A 15,036-nucleotide genomic window follows, 5' to 3' on the forward strand; every position below is an offset into this window, starting at 1 on the left:
TTAGGCTGTCCCTTTTCTTCTAGGCACATAGTAAGACTGTATTTCCCTGCTGGGTTGAATTTGGGCAGAGCCATGTGACTTGTTTTGGCCATTGAAACATGAGTGAAAAAGAAGTGTTTCACTTCTGGGCAGAAGCTTTAAGAGCCCATGCATGTTTAGCCACCCTCTTTTCCTTCTGCAATTCGAATGTTCCAGAGAGTGCTATTCTACCAGCCTATACTTTAGAAGGCAGCAAAGCCCCCAGAAGACCCCTGGTGCGCGTGCAGTGTGGATGGGAAATTTCCTTTCGTTCTGAAACACTGCAGGCTGCTTGTGACAGTGGCAAAGCTTATTTGCCTCTCCTGGATTTTGATCTACCATGTTGCTCGAGCTTCATTCATTCACGGTTTTTGACATGTCTGTCTCTTATTCATGTTATTAAAAAAACTGTTTTCTTCATATCATGGTTATATTAAAACTTTAAAAATTCAGCCTTAATCTAAGCAATACATGTGGTACATAAAATAAGAAACTGTGCTCTCAAGTTCCAACTTTGGCTCCAGATTTAAATGCCATGCCAATAATTTGTAAACTATACTGCTTTCTTGATATGATAGAAATCAGAGAGAGATGTATATTACAGATTTAATATATGTGAATACACCATCTATAAACCATATCAGGTTTGTTGGCAAAAATCATTAATAAGGACAATATCATCAGTGCAATGATTTACTTTGCATATGCAAATCCAAAGGTGTACAGGTATAAAGTTGATACATACACATTTTTACAGCCTTCCCCAATTGCATCTTTGAGTACTTGACCTTTAGCATCCATGAAAATCGTTATGTATAGAGCTGGTATATGTGATCTGATGTGGGACATGGACTCATGTGCAATTATCATTTTCCAACAGATTGAGTAGATTACGGAAAGGGGTGGGGGATATATTTTATGGAGGTGATGGCCAAGAAAAGGTCTTAAGAGATACCTGCCATCTGTCACAATGTGACCTAAAACCCCAACAACCCCTGTAATTACACTGTATAAACAACATGGCTTCTAAACGTAATTCCCTTACAATAGGAAACACGGGTGACGAGTTTAGATATCAGAAAGAAAAAAAAAAAAACTCTTCAAAACAAGTTTCTTTTTGGAACTCTGTTTCACAAAGACGTGATTAAAATGATCAAAACCATCCTATTTGAGAATGAGTTTTGGAATTAGAGACATTTAGCTCCAAAAAAGGAGAGACTAACAAGAGATATACTAGCCACTGCCAACTATCTGAAGGGGTTGTCATCGCAAAGAAGAACTGGATTTACTCGTTTATACGAAAAGGAGGTAGGATGGAGAAAAGTGGGCAAACCTACAAATAAATTTTAGGCTAAAATTAAGAAAGATTATTTCTAGTTGCTCATCTTTGGGCAGCTCCAACAGCCTTCAAGAGGGATCAGGTGACCTCTCTGTGCAGGAAGATTCTAGAATCTTAATATCAAGAAGGATTATAAAGACCAACTAATTTACCACCCTTTTCCAAAGCTTCAGTTCTTTGATTAACAGTTAATTCACGAAGAGCAGAGAGTAAATTCTTCCCTCTAGGACTATTAATAACAGACCTATAAATTATTGCAGGTTAATCAAATATTAAAATTACTTCAAGATAATACCTTTCATTTTCTCTTAATACGTCTCTTCCTTTCTTCCAGGTGTAGACAGGTTTCGGAGAGGCTTTCGGCTTACACTCAATGACAACTTCACCTCCCACTTTGACAAGCGTTACTCTTTTTAAGAGGGTTCTTGAAAAATCTGGGCCCACAGCTGGAAGAGAATATAGAATAATTAATTATTTTGGAAGAAAAAACCCACTAGATCATTCTTTATAGCTTTTTTCTTTCTCTAATGGACTTATTGCTGTCTTGGGCATCAAAGGGAGGATGCTACATTTTTTTCTGAAGTAAAGGGAGTAGCACTGGATGTTTTGATAGATTATGAAAAGTTGAGCTGTAATTTGTATATGGTAAAATATACCAGATGTAAGTGCACACAGCTTGATGCATTTGGTATACTCCAACGTGAAGATCAAAATATAGAACATTCTATCACCTTACTGAGTGATTCTTTAAAAAAAAATATTCCATGTTCAAATGAAGATAAATTTAAAAATTTCAGGGAAGCAAAAAGGCGAGACGAAACAAAAACCCATAAGGTATTTTTCTGATTGTGTAGACTAAACCTTCCCTTCATTGATAGTTACCACCTCTGCTCTTTTCCATAGCACTCTGTGCATGTCTCCATCAGAAGATGTGCTGAAATGTCTAAGGCATCACCATCTGTAAAGCTTCTCCTTAAAATCAACGACTTTGTTCAGCTTTCCAATACTACTGCCCAATGCAGTGCTTGGTTCTTGCTGGATAAATTGTGACTTACTCTTACAAAACTCGATTCTATCCTCACTACCAGTATTCTAAAAATTCATTCTTGTTGACACCAAATATGTAGTTATGGGGATATAACATTAAATAATTCTTTCTTTCCTAAAACAAAAGATATACATCTGTATCCTTACAGAAATATAGAAGGGGCCTTTCTGAAAAATCTCTATTTTCTTCTGCATTAGTTGAATTAACATGTTTTAGGATATGTTGTGAGCACAGATTCATCTCCTGGAATCTTAATTTTATCATATTTAAAATCCCTAACTCACTGACATTTGACCTGATGGAATTTAAGATTTCGTACCATGCTGAATGTGAAATTTAAATGCTAAGCACAAATTAGTTGAAAGAGGACAGGTAGTGAGTGTGTATGTATGTAGGTGGGGAGGACAGGGGTCAGTTTTTTTAAACGTACCCAAACTGTAAGCTGGTGATTAAAAAAAATAAAAGCAGGCTTCAGCAGAAGCAAGGTAAACCTTTATTAAGTGCTTTTGTCATGGAAACACTTTCAGTGTCTAGAAAGAAAGAAAGATGGAAAGGTTACTTTTTACTGGGGTGATGCAATGTACACATGGGGCTGGTTTTACTACGTGAAGATTAAAGTAAATAAATGAATCTAGCAGGCAATTGATACTTCAATCTGTGCTCCTTGGATTCATGAGGGGAATCTATAATTCAAAGAGTAATTCCATAATGATAAATGAAATTAATAAGTAGAGTGCAAGTACAAATGTTTTTGCTATAATTAGATAGATGCATTCCTTGTATGATCTGCAAAATCACATAATAAAAATTATAGGGTTCTGAAAAAGATAAGGTCAGGACAGACATACTCAATATTTATGTAACAGGAATACTAACAAAAACAATAATCATTCTAGTAAATATGTTAGCATGACTGAAAAGACAGATTAAATCCCTAATAGATAAATACTACAAAAAATACAGGACTTCAGTGTGTGTGTGTGTGTGTGTGTGTGTGTGTGTGTGTGTATGAAGACAGCTTGATGAAACAAGGGAGCTGGAAGAGAGAAGAGTTGAGATTGGTAAAGTATAAAACAAGTACAAAGTGCAGAAGAGAACCACGCTCTGAACATCGCTATGTTAGAGTACGTGACCAAACTCAGTCAAGAGGAAAATGTGGGCTGAATGGGAGTCACAGTCAATGTGCTTTCTGCCTTGGCTAGCTGTGTTGACCTGAGTTAGTGGGCCTTGTTCTCGGTTGCTGGAACTAGTGACATACACAAAGCCAGCATATGCTATACTGACCTCATTTGCCACTCCCCCACATGCTAATTTTCAACACATAAAAGTTACTTTTTTTTTTTCTTTTTGGCCTCACCGCATGGCATGTGGGATCTTAGTTCCCCGACCAGGGATGGAATCTGTGCCCCCTGCAGTGGAAGCACAGAGTCTTAACCACTGGATCGCCAGGGAAGTCCCGCAGAAAGGTTCTTGTAGCAGAATAGACTCCCTCCCATCTTATGGAAACACCTGAACTGACACATTAATGTAAAAAAAAAAGAAAATCAAGTTTCTAGAACATTTTTAAAAAGGGTATTGTGTGAAATAGAGGTACAAATCTGTAACATACAAAAATCCCTTCTTAAAACTATATCTTTCTACACACATTTTTATCACTTTAGGCAGACATTATTCATCTGTTCAACAGGAATTCTGAAGTTGCATTTGAAATGAGTTACATAAATCAAACCATGCACAACACATGGGTGTATTTGTCAAAAAACTATGTATTGCGTTTACGCTTTGAAATAGCATGATATCAGCCACACAGAAGGCAGAAAACACACATTCCAGTGTCAAAAGAATTTGTACTGTACTATGTATGTGCATATTATCTTTTGGATATCCTAGAGATAAGACTGCCTTTGAATGTCTTTCACTAATAAAAATGGAATTATAAATTTAAATCTTTTCTCTTTGTCTACTTCGTTTGCTTAATTTATTTCTAGTGTTACCAAACTCTGCAAATCTATCAGTTGCCACCATAAGCTGCAATGCTTCCTAGGGCAAAATTGTTAGACCTTCATCTGTTTTTGAGTACTTGATCCGTTAATGGTGTCTTAATACTCTGCCATTTTGTGACCATCTTTCACACTTGAGATACCCTAAAGCTTGTGGGATGACACTCTTTCATGTCTGTACCTTATATTTATTCTGATTACTAACCAGGAGAGTTAGTAATCAGGAGAGGAGAGCTTGAAGGCAAAGTAAAAGGACCCTGTTAATTTGACATTCACAGAGAATCAGGTTTTAAGTTATTGGTAAGGTCCCAGTAGGGCACTGTTAGAATCCAACCTTTGCTGGCACTGGAAAAAGTGAGTGCACTTTGAAGGTGAGATTTCAGTGGGTTCCTAGTAGTTCAGAAAAGATAAAACCAATTGTCCAATTACCCACTTGAGTCTGAGAGTAGCACCAATCCTGGGAGATCCTCTTTTGCTAAATCTAATACACTTCGAGGACAATTATTTTTTACACGGACGACTAGGGGGCACTGCTCACCCAGTGTTGGAATAAGCCACCTCTTCCCTGTGGGAAATCAACTTTTTATTATTTATCAATGATCTTTAATTCATTAACATTACATTACCTAGGAGAAGCATCATCCGGCTGAGAGAAGCCTTCTGTGCAATTCTCAACTGTTTGTTTTTACTTAATTAAATGGCTCTTGGTCACATGTCAAGGGTATTTTAAGTGGCCAACAGAACCCTTGAAAACTGAAGTTGTGCCTTAGGATCATTTCTCAAGAGAGATAGTAAGAATGATAACTCCTTAATGGGATGTGCAGTGGCAGTCCCATCTGGGAAATAGATGGGTGTGATGTGTTACTCTATTATTGAAGGGGAAAGGATAATTATGTGTGCCTGTTCTATCATAGTCTGTAGACACAACACTGGGAACACTGCCAGCTGATGGAGACTATTAAGGATGGCTCTTTTAGAAGTTCAGAATTTCATATTATTTTAAATTTTATTTATTATCTTTATTACCTCATCACTCCATAAAAATAAACCCAGAGTACATATATTCATTCAAGTATTTCCACCACTGAAGAGATAGTGCTGGTATCAGATACTAAAACCCCAAACCTCTCCTGGTTGCTGGGTAGGTAACTAGAAAGCTGGCCATACTGGAAATATTCTTCTTTCTGGTCCATCATTTCAGAATGGCTGATGCAAAATCAGCCTCTCTGACTTGGGATGATATTCACAAGACTGTCAAGAAATGCTGAAGTAAGAGTTTTCTGTTCTAACATCAACATAATGTGTTCCTTCTAAGTCTCTAATAGTCTGCCCTGCTGGTTTTGGTCTCATTCACTGAACGTCCCGTTTCCCCAGGGCTCCTCCTACCATGGTACCTCTTGTTTATGGGCTCCTGCTCTTTTGGGAAAGTTATTATAAAACCAAACACATAACATTTACAGTCACAAGGTTGCTTTGCAGATTAAATAAAATACATGTACTGTACATAAAGTACTTAGTTCAATATTTTCCCAGAGTAAGTCCTTTATACCAACTCTTCCCCTCTGCTATTACTACTATCACCACCACCATTTTTAGAGCATTTTAAGCTGAAAAGCTTAAAGAAATATAGTTTTGTTTGAAAACAGAAAAAAAAAAACCTTTTTATTTTGAAATAATTATAGATTCATAGGAAGTTGCAAAGATAGTACAGAGAGGTCCTGTGTATCCTTCACTGAGTTTCTCTCAGTGGTTACAGCTTATGTGAGCATAGTACAACATCAAAACAAGAAAACTGATCATGGGCACAGGGTGTAGAGTTCTATGTTATTTTATGAAATACTTCGATGTTTGTACCTTTCACTGAAATAAAGATACAGAACGCTTCCATCACCACAAAGATCTCTCTCAGGCTACCCTTTTAGAGGCACATCCAACACCCTCCTGTCTGTCCTCCCTATGCCTAGAATCTACCAATCTGTTCTGCAACTCTATAGTTTTGAGAAAAAAATATATATATATATGTATATATAAAATCATACATTATATGATCTTATGGGATTTCTTTTTTTCAGTCAGCATAATGCTCTTGAGATCCACCCAGGTTGCTAGGTGAGTTCCTTTCTATTGCTGAGTAGTCATATCTTATATCTTACCCATCCTGGTACGGACGAGAAATTCATCTTTACTGTTGGCATTTCAGGCACTGTGATAACTGACAAATGCTTTTAAGCACAGGAACCATTTCAGGATCTTTCAACACTTTCTCTGTCAACAAGTAGGATGCAGATTAGCCCTTTTTTCTTTTTATAAAGGTTTGAAAGCCAAAAATCAATTGTGTAGACATAGGTGGAATCTTTCTTATTCAAAGAAAAAGATTTTAAAGCCATTTTAGAACGTCATTTCTTATACAATAATTAACATGTTGATTGAAAATCATTCTTACATGTTTTAAAAGCTTTAGCTGCTAAACCCCTATTAACCTCCCTTGAGCTACCCTATCTGTATGACGATCATAAGACAGTATGTGTTTTTAAATATCTGGAAGCACTTGACCTTGCTATATCAGTCCAAGTTAGTGACATTCCATTACACTTGGCACAGTGTCCTAAACACTCACACATATCTGTGTCCTTGGTTAAACAAGTAGTGTATGGCAGTACAATGTCACATTTGATTACGAGTAACTTTGTCATGAGATCGAAATCTTTGTTGAATTTTATTTATTTTTAAAAAAATTTTTTTGGCTGTGTTGGGTCTGTTGCCGCACACGGGCTTTTTTTCTCCAGTTGCGGTGAGCAGGGGCTACTCTTCATTGTGGTGCGCAGGCTTCTCATTGCGGTGGCTTCTCTTGTTGCGGAGCACGGGCTCTAGGCACGTGGGCTCAGTAGTTGTGACGCGCGGGCTTAGTTGCTCCGCAGCATGTGGGATCCTCCCAGACCAGGCCATGAACCTGTGTCCCCTGCATTGGCAGGCGGATTCTTAACCACTGCACCAGCAGGGAAGCCTCTATTTGTTCACTTAACAGAAGAGGGTAATTAGACAGTGAGAATTCTGGAATTCCAGTGGTTAAGAAACGGTAGTACTTGCAATTAGCAATTATTAGCTCATCGGTTCCTTGAAGGCAGAGACTATGAATTATGGATCTTGGACTTAGCACAGTCCTTGGTACGAGGTAGATGTTCGATCAGTATGTGCTGAATTAATGTGTGTTGTAGGAGAAAACTCAGGAATTAAGTTCCAAACAGGAAATTCCCTTCTCATGATGCTTTGGCTGGATATCACAGCCCTTTCTTTTATCCAAGTGGGGTTGTAAATGGCTTCTTGAACTTCCTGGCTTGTGTACAGGACACTCTGTCCTCTCTGGACATCAGTCAAATGAAGCAGAATTACCCAAGAAACAATCTGGGCTGTTGATACGGTTGTCCCTTGGCATCTGCTATCCACAGGGAGATTGGCTCCAGGACCCTGAAGGTACCAAAATCCACAGATACTATAGTCCCTCATTTGAGTAGCATAGTGCAAGGAATACAGCCAGCTCCCCATAACTGGCGGATGCAGAGTGCTGGCTGTATTCTCACACCACGTGTACTGGTGTGATGGTAGATGTTTAACAACTGGCTCTCCAAGCAAAACAAAACACCAAAGAATTTGGTTTTCGGTGCTTGCCAATTTCTGTGGTCTAAATACTCCCATTAGGGCCGAGTTCAGGCTACCAACAAGAAGTCATTGAACGCTGAACTGAGAAGGATATACCAACTCAGCTCCTGCCAATATGAACTAGCTCCGGCACATAATATCCTTTCCCTGCTTCCCTAAAGCACATACTTAGGAGAAGGGTACAGGGCAAGTGGGCCCTGGGAGTTCAGCTTTCCCCAGATTTGGGCCTTTCTCTGAGGCAACACACGACTGTCTCCCCTTTCCTCCCGGGTTCTCCCAGACAACCCAGTGGTGAGAAGATGGGAACTTCAGTTCCCTTCCAATTCCTTTGATTGGTTCACTCTGTTTAAAGAATCTGTATCCTGACACTTCGTGAGTGACAATAACACAGGAGTTTTAAGGGCTTCAGCTACATGTGCCCTGACCTAGACATGCGGGCTCAAGAGAAACATACTGCAATGTGGACAAGTGATGTTTATACAGCCCAGCAGTGACTGATCTCTTGCTTATCATGTTCCTTCAATAAGGCACTTAACTGAAGGAGTTTTTTGCTTTGTTTTTTTGTTTGTTGCTTTTTTTTTTTTTTTTGCCTCTGCACTATGCTTATTCTCAACCACATTCAAAAGGCTTTATTAAAAGCAACGTGCCTCATACTAAGTACAAATGAATTTCTTCAGGAGCCTAGAAGAGCCAATGTCTGTTCATGTTGGGGAAAAAAAAGCTGGAATGTTGTTGGTACAAACGCTCTGTTTCTAGAAGAAATTGTCTCACGTGATTAATAGAGCTTTTGTCAATACTAGGTTCAATCATGGAAGCATGGATTAATTGGAAGTAGAGTGGTTATACCAACAAATCATTATTCCTCCCTCCAACTCCTACTTGCTTTTACAAGTTAGCTACTCCGCTGGGATGGCTTAAGATTGGATAACAAAGCGTTCTATAGAGCAGACCTTAGATGGGGCACCTAAATTTAACTGATCATAAGAATCACTTGGAGGTCCTCCTCAACTCTACCCACCATGAAAGGGGACCTGAGAATTTAAATTTTACTATTTTTGCCACTAAAACAGTGATCCTCAGAGCAGAAGCATTGGTGATCACCTGGGAGCTTGTTAAAAATGCAGACTCTCAGGCCCACCCCAGATCTGAAAGCAGAATTTGAATTTAACAAGACCCCCAAGTAGTTTAAAAATGCATCAAGGTTGGAAACTCACTGCTAAATCTTTGTGAACACCAATTCTAACACTCCCTGGGTCAGGCTGCTAAAAGAGAATCAATTTGCTGCCAGAAAGTAGTGGAGAGAAAAGATATTTCATTTATTTATTTATTCAGTAATTCACAGAGACTTGCAGCAGATAATGATAAAAGACATAAAGTAATAAATACATTTAAAATGTGGCTGATGTCAAATATAGGAAAGGTAGGAAACTATCTTACTAGACTTAGTACAATAAAGTGAGCTACTCGGAAGCCAAAACAGACAAGTCAACGTGACAGGCAGAGGGAAAAAGAATATATTTCTTTCTAACTAATAAAAAACAAACAAAAACAAAAAACCAAACCAAACCAAACCATATAATTTTTTAGAAGACAAACTTTCCTCCTGATTCTACACCTTAACAATTTATTGGAAAGCCCTTTATGGAAAGGACTAAGGACTTTGGAATGGATAATGCCTTCATAGCACTTTTACAGAAAACTCAGACTTCGGTGGAAGGATAGGTACATCCGGCCCTCAGTATCCATCGCTTCCGAAATCTACAGTTGGTTGAATCCAACAACACTGAATTTGCAGATACAGTGGGCCAACAGTACATGGGATTAAGACTCAGTGATGCCTCGGGCTGCATTCCTGAGTTATATTTTAAACTCTAACTCACTGAAGGCATTTCTTTTGGGGAAATGACATAAGGAACTGTCATAATATTTATCCTTCAGATTTCAAAGTCTCCCTTCAGTTGGCTTTAAGCCACCGAAGGGAGACGCCAAGAACATCTAAGTATAATCCTCACATGGCACCCAAAGTCACTCTGTGGGCCTAATTCTAACTCACCATCTTGGTAAAATGGGGCATTTAAGACATGGTTGGAAGCTCTGATGCTTGATATTTCTCTTCTGCAGAAGGACTTCAGTTTCAGAGTCCTGATTTAAATCAGAAGGTTTGCCAGGTAGACCATATTCAACTTAAACAAACAGACAACAACAACAAAAAACCCTCTGTTCAGGCTAGATTTCCTATTTTAGGATCATGGTTTCCCAAGTGCAGTGTGGACCGGCAGCATCCGCATCACCTGGGAACTTGTTAGAAATACACATCCTCAGGCACCACCCCAGAACTACTGTGTCAGAAACTCTGGAGGCAGCGCTCAGCAATCTGTGTTTTAACAAGTCCTCCAAGTGATTCTGATGGCGTGGTAAAGTTTGAGAATCAATACCATGGGAAAACTTAATTACCTTCTGATCTAATCGATTACAGCAGTAAGTTCCCAAACTGTGCTGTCCATTGGAATCACACCTGGGCGGGCGGCTTTAAGGAATAAAGGGTCCCAGGGTCCCAGGCCCAGGGATTGAATTAGTTGGTAGGGAGGATGGTAGAGTATTGGGCTCTTAAAGAACTCCCCAGATGACTGTCATATGCAGCACAATTTGAGAACCACTGCCATGGGGTTTTCTGGTGATTGTGCAGCTGTCTACATTATAAGCTTTTGGTATGGATACTAGTTAAAAACAAACAAAACACATCTTACTATATTGCTACACTTTTCGATTTGCAAGAAGTTTTCACATGTGATCTCTTTTAGTTTTGGCAATGAGGAGTAGCACCCTCATTTTACTGATAAATGTAGGCTTAGCAACTTGTTAAAAGATACCAAATTTGCATTTGAGATCCAAGTGCATAGCTTCCCCTTTTCAGGACGCGTTATGCAAAGCTCCTGCCTAGATGACATTTGGGTAAGAAAGGCGTCCGTCCTCTCATTGGATGCTGATCCCACTCAGCATTGGATGCAAATCAGTATATTTGATTATTTTGTAATCTGGCTCAACGAGGCAGTTGAGAAATCAGATGCAGATGAGCCCTTGTGGAAGTCCCTGTGAAATAACTTTCAGTTTAGCCTTAATGTTTTTCTAATTTGTGAGCCAATCATTTGGACAAATGCCAAATTAACCAGATAATTGCTCAAGCCTGCACCTCACTTTAATTGGACCATCAGTTCCTTAATGGCATTGGAATGTCCTGCCAGGATCTGATGTTCTCCACCACATGGGCCAGGAGAATCCCCACGGTCCTGAACCATCAGACGGAAACTCCTCAGGGTGAAGCTACTTCTATCCCTTACACAGTCTTGGCAAACTCAGGTCACATCCAAGACCACTTGAATGTGAAGACACCCACTTGCTCTTTGAGATAGTTCATCCCATTTCAAAATCAAAGGTACTCTAGTGACACTGCTGGTTATGACCCAGGTAAACTGGACCCAGTACCCAAGCATCTTGCTCTAGCAAATCACTTGTCTTCTGTACAGAATTGTTGGTACCCTCACTCAGACTCTTTTTTCTGGCCCCAGCTGCTGCGAGCATTGGTTGTCTAACATCTCCAGCTGTCACCCCTTCTCTGGGAAATTGACTGGGAGGTTTTGCTCCATCTGCCCTGCCATTGCTACCACCACCTAAAGGGCAGTCCAATGAATAACTGATACGGAGATTTTTTTAAAAGGCCAGCCTCCTTGCCTAAGGTGGGAATAGCTCTGAGATGCAGTTTATACTCTAGACATCCCCCTCCAGGATGCGATATAGGCGAGACTTCATCTGAGACCATGTCCCTGCTCAGCTGCCCTCCATCGCCTCCCTAGCTTGCTTTCTCTTCCAGGTTTTTCCCGGAGGACACTCCTCCAGTGACTCATAGGTACCTGAATCCCTGCCTCTGCTTTTGAGGGCTTAGGCATCCTCTTTCTTTACCACACGATATATACAGAATGACGTTAGTATTCTGTCGGAGCAGCACAGAACATCTCAAGTTTAGCAATTCAGTCAGCATTCCCTAGAACCAATATGATCATCTACCTAAGTAGACACAAACATTAAACATGAATAGAAATATTTCATTAGAAAAGTTACTTTTAAATCAATAAAATACTAGTTTGTTTTTTTTAATTATATTTTTTATAAAAGACTCAAATTTCCTCAAGATTATAAGAGTCTATTCACTCTAACTCCAACATGCCTTCATAAGTGGAGAGAGAGATGCGATGATGGTATGACCCAGGGAATTGTGTAGCACCCCAGGGATGCCCACGGGCATATGTCGCACGAGTGAATCTCATCCGTGACCTAGGCTAACACAGGAGAAAAAGTCTGGGAACAGTTGCCTTGAGGAATAATAAACTATCAATTGCAATAGGTCAGTCACAAACAAGGACATTTCTATTTGATGTACTCCTAACCAGGCCTACTCTAATATACTGACCTCAAAGTAAAAGTCTCCCTATGGCACTCACCCACCCGGTGAGTAAATCACCCAGCACCTAGGTTAATTATTTAGCAGTTTCAATCCATTAATTATACATACGTTACATATACATGAAATACCCAGACAGAACACATAAAACAAGACCAAGGGAAAAGCCTATTAAATATATGCTTCCTAACCATCTCTTATTCATGACTTTAGAGCTATTACCCAGCATAAAAGGGAATCTCCTCTCTAGCATTGGAGGATGCTGAAATTTGATCGATAGCTGGAACCAACCTCCATTTTTTCTTCCTCATACTGAAGTATCTTGTTTTCATTTTGTTTCTTTGTTCATTTCAACCTCTCTAAGATTCTAATACAGGTAATAACTGCTCAGTTATTTGATCCATAAGAGTCAAACTATTACCATTCGACAAGAAACAAAGTGACTTGTGAAACACAATCGTATTAGAGCTTACCCAAGTTAACCAATATTAATTTATGTCTATTTTTAAATAGTCAAATGTCTTCTCCCTCCTTCACTTCAGATGGACTCTAGGATTCACCCATTCAATACTTAACTGCCCTTCAAGTCACTTGGAATATACTAGCATGATTTTTTTTGGGGGGGGGCAGGAAAAATGGGATATTAAAGAGGGAGCTTCTAAACTTGTTTAAGATCCTCTAAAATTGGCTGTTAATTAATTTTTCCATCTTTCTCTTTCAAGTTTAAAGTTTGCCAGTACGCTTTATGTATTTGAATAAAAAATTCTGAAAAACATTCAGGATTCTCTATGGGTGAGAAACTATCCAGATGTTTTATAACTTTGAACCTTTGTTCAGGCCATCTCACTCTATTCTGCAATATTCCTGGTCCTTTTCTTTTCTTTTTTTTTTTTGCCTGTACAAAAATTATTTTTCAAAGCTCACCTGACTAGCCCAGTCCATTAGCTAAACTCTTTCCTGAATTTCTGGAAGACTTACTATTTTCACCACTTGCTTGGCCTGTATCATTTACTGACATGCCTTACCCTTCTCATACTCAACAAGGTTGAAATCGGGCGTTAAATAACCTCTCAGGCATTTTTATCTTATCTTTACTGATCTTGCTTGCTGATCTCAAGGGACTTAAGAAAGGACTCAGATCAAGAATTCATTTGGAATTAGTTCCAACTGGAAATGATTTGAAATAAACCCCTGAATGTAAGAGTTGAAGCAGTGATTACCACCTCACAGGCCTTGAACCCTGGGAAGGGGGAAGGGAAATGATCTGGTGAGGATCTTGGGATATATAAATGTAAATCATAACATACATATATAGAGATAGATATAGATATGGGTATATAGAGATGGATGTATACACACATACACATCTCTACATACTGTTATTTTCAGCTGTGGGTACGTGTTCTTGATAAAAATCATTTACCAGCCTTTCTCACTTTGGGCTCTGCTTTTGGGACTTTAGTCATCCTCTATCTTTATCCCATGACTATGTCCCATGATTTCCAGTCATCTGTTACTGTCAAATTTTTTCATTTTAACTAAGGGACCTACAAAATCTTTTAAAATTATCACGGCGTCCCCAGACTTAGCAATTGGCCAGCACTCACTTAGAAGGTTTCAGGACTATGTGATTCATTTCTTAGGCCACACACCCTCAGTTTTAGCTGTTCTGCTAACCAGCTGACATAGTGTTTAACAGAGAACACACTTCTTTCTGCAGAACATCCGAAGCAATCTACCTTCGTGAACTGCGCTCCACAAGAATCGGCTCTAACTACCAATAATCAGAGCCCATTTGGCCATGGTGGGATCATTGTACTTGTCTTGGAGGAAGCTGGAATTACTGTTCTCAATATTTATAGGGTGGGAGATATGTGTGTTTAGGTCATCCTTACAGCAGGCCAAGTCAAGGTGATGATGACTCCGGGAGAAAAGAATTCTCCTAGGCCCCTCTGAGAAAGACTGCAGCCTCGTGAACTCTCACAAATTCTTGTCTTTGATGGGATGTTGGTTCAAGTAAAGAATTTGGTGAGAACAACAATTACGGAAGCTTTTCCATCCGTTTTTACCTTGCAGAGGGTGGAAGGACATTCAGTTCGGCAGCAACTACTTATGCACGTCAGATCTACAGTCCAGGCACCAAGGAGTGCTTTACAGAAGGGCAAGTCAGGTCTCTGAATCTGGGAAAATCATCAGGGCTTATGGAATCAGCTCCCTTTGTGTGCTGCCTTTCTCTTATTTATAATCTTTCTATTATGTTCTCACTAAGAAGAACTGCTGCTTAGATATTTAAGATAAATTCTGAAGTCAGAGTCAAGATTTTTCTACAAGACAAATGCAAGTTGACGGCCTGGAGTTCTTGTTTCCTTGTTTTGTTTTGTTTTTTTTAATGTCCATAGGTTTGTTAAATCACTTAACTTGTGTTTTCAATGATTTATTTAACTCATTAATTCATTTTTTAACAGTCTCTCAACTCCTTCATCACTTAGTACAGTCGTTCATCCTTACATTCATTCAT

At 39.2% G+C, this 15,036-nt stretch overlaps 1 protein-coding gene across 6 annotated transcripts in view; it reads right to left on the minus strand.

Moving 5' to 3' along the window:
• CNTN4 (contactin 4) overlaps positions 1 to 15,036 on the minus strand; it is a 962,626-nt gene that overhangs the window by 141,187 nt on the left and 806,403 nt on the right. For all 6 annotated transcript variants that reach the window (XM_082847221.1, XM_082847220.1, XM_082847222.1 and 3 more), the window contains one exon: positions 1,653 to 1,803. In XM_082847221.1, the coding sequence (XP_082703347.1) occupies positions 1,653 to 1,803 (151 nt within the window). The remainder of the gene's footprint in view (positions 1 to 1,652; positions 1,804 to 15,036) is intronic.

Source organism: Leucopleurus acutus, assembly GCF_964270905.1.
Source record: "Leucopleurus acutus genome assembly, chromosome: 10".
Lineage (NCBI taxonomy): Eukaryota > Metazoa > Chordata > Mammalia > Artiodactyla > Delphinidae > Leucopleurus > Leucopleurus acutus.